The 1,852-nt window shown below is 43.3% G+C and overlaps 1 protein-coding gene across 1 annotated transcript in view; it reads right to left on the reverse strand.

Annotated features, from left to right (window-relative positions):
- The window catches only part of TUBGCP3 (tubulin gamma complex component 3), a 54,330-nt gene extending 52,817 nt beyond the window's left edge, over positions 1-1,513 (reverse strand). The window contains exon 1 of the mRNA XM_072412121.1: positions 1,317-1,513. Coding sequence (XP_072268222.1) covers positions 1,317-1,392 — 76 coding nt within the window. The 5' untranslated portion in view covers positions 1,393-1,513. The remainder of the gene's footprint in view (positions 1-1,316) is intronic.
- Positions 1,514-1,852: the final 339 nt, after the last annotated feature.

The following is a 1,852-nucleotide window of genomic DNA, read 5'->3' on the forward strand; positions in this document are numbered from 1 at the left end:
GGAAATTTTTGATAAAATTTTTTTTTTGGATAAATTACATTGTTTTGGGCTAATATTTCATTATTTTTTATAATAATGATTTATAATTATGTATTATTTTATAATTTATGATTCTAATATAATAAATAAATATAATTACTATACCCAGGAGTTAATCCTAAGAATTACAGGCCCACAATATAAACAAAAATTTCTACGCAAAAAAAATAGGATCACTTTTTGCATCAAAAAATGACAGAATTAGAATGCTAGGGGGGTTAAAGAGTTACAAGAGACTGCAGAAAGAGCTCACCCCCCTAAGATCACCCACAACCTCAGCTGTGTTTAGCAAAAGATTTCTTCTGAAAGTCATGAGAACTGCCCCCTCCCCCCATAAAGCCTCTGTCCTGCACAGGAGGGAGCAGGGAAGCCCCATTCGTATCTAGGAGACGTCCGAATGTAAGATGTCCTTAACCTGGGGACTACCTGTAATGCGGAATTGGACACCCCTGCAAATCATGAATGTTTGGGTGTAAGATGCACACTGCTCACAACACAATGCTTGGAACATTTCCGGGGAGGCCAACGACATTGCCAAGTCATGGCGTGGCATTGAATTGCCTGCTGGACAGGGTTGTTTTTATCTTTCTGGTCGGAAAGGTATTGTAATCAATGTACATGTAGGCTCTGTTCTAGTTTGTAATATAAAGTGTTAGATCACCGGAGATATTTCTCAAGGCATGGGATGATGACGGGGTTATGACATGTAACATGGCATTTACACATAAAACACAGGAGAGTCCATGGCTGGACCAACGCCCTCTGTTCTCATCTATAATTGTGTGTTTTCCCAGCCATGAGTTTGGAGCAGAAGTGTTGTGTAGTTGTTGATGTGGAAGTTGTATGACAAGTGACAGTCTCTGCCATCATATGACACATGTGTCACATACATATACCATTGATGGGGGTAAAGCCTGGAATACAGTGATATAATAATAGAATACATACAGTTATATAACAATAGAATACATACAGTGATATAATAATAGAACACATACAGTTATATAACAATAGAATACATACAGTCATATAATATTTGGATTCACACATGTATAGCAGCACTGTGACTTGTATAGAAATACAGGAGATACAAGGTATGAAGCTGGTTACTCTCCATACACAATGCAGGCCGCCTATAAACCATCATGTGTCCCCTGACATGACAATACACACTGGGCGAATGTCCCGGCCCTTCCATCCCCGGTGTCACCGCACACAGCCCGGGCAGCATCCTGCACAGCGGCATAGACAGAATGACATGGTGCAGCCACTATTACCTTCCCCCTTGCCAAGTATACGACAGCACAGGTTCTGCAGTAGGACGTTTGGAGACTTTTGCTCCGGTGTGGCCATTCCGGGAGAATACGGTGACCGGAGACCAGCCCTAGTCAATCTATAGCAGCGAGCTCAGCGGTTAACCGTCACTATAGCGGCGCCATTTTAACAACCCGCCGAAAGCTCCTGACACTTCCCACAATGCCCCGCTCTGCTCTGTTGTCGTGACAGCGGCGGCTGCGCGGCATTGTGGATGTGTGTACCGGCTCCAGAGCCCAGACCTGAGTTACCTCTCAGTTATTACTGCCGGAGGGCACTGCCCTTTATATTTCTTTTTATGTACGTCTGTATAATGCACCATCATTGTGTACAGCCTGCAACAATCACCTGGAGTTGTGCCTTTGCTGTGCACATGCTTGTCAGCCAGTACAGAATATTACAGATATAGCGAGCCCAACCTAATGTGTATCTGTACTAATATTCTAATTCTAGTACCCCCCTCTCTATAGGGTGGGGTGGCTTCATTTAGGGAGGGGGA

The sequence above is a fragment of the Pyxicephalus adspersus genome, chromosome 1 (genome assembly GCF_032062135.1).
Source record: "Pyxicephalus adspersus chromosome 1, UCB_Pads_2.0, whole genome shotgun sequence".
Classification (NCBI taxonomy): domain Eukaryota; kingdom Metazoa; phylum Chordata; class Amphibia; order Anura; family Pyxicephalidae; genus Pyxicephalus; species Pyxicephalus adspersus.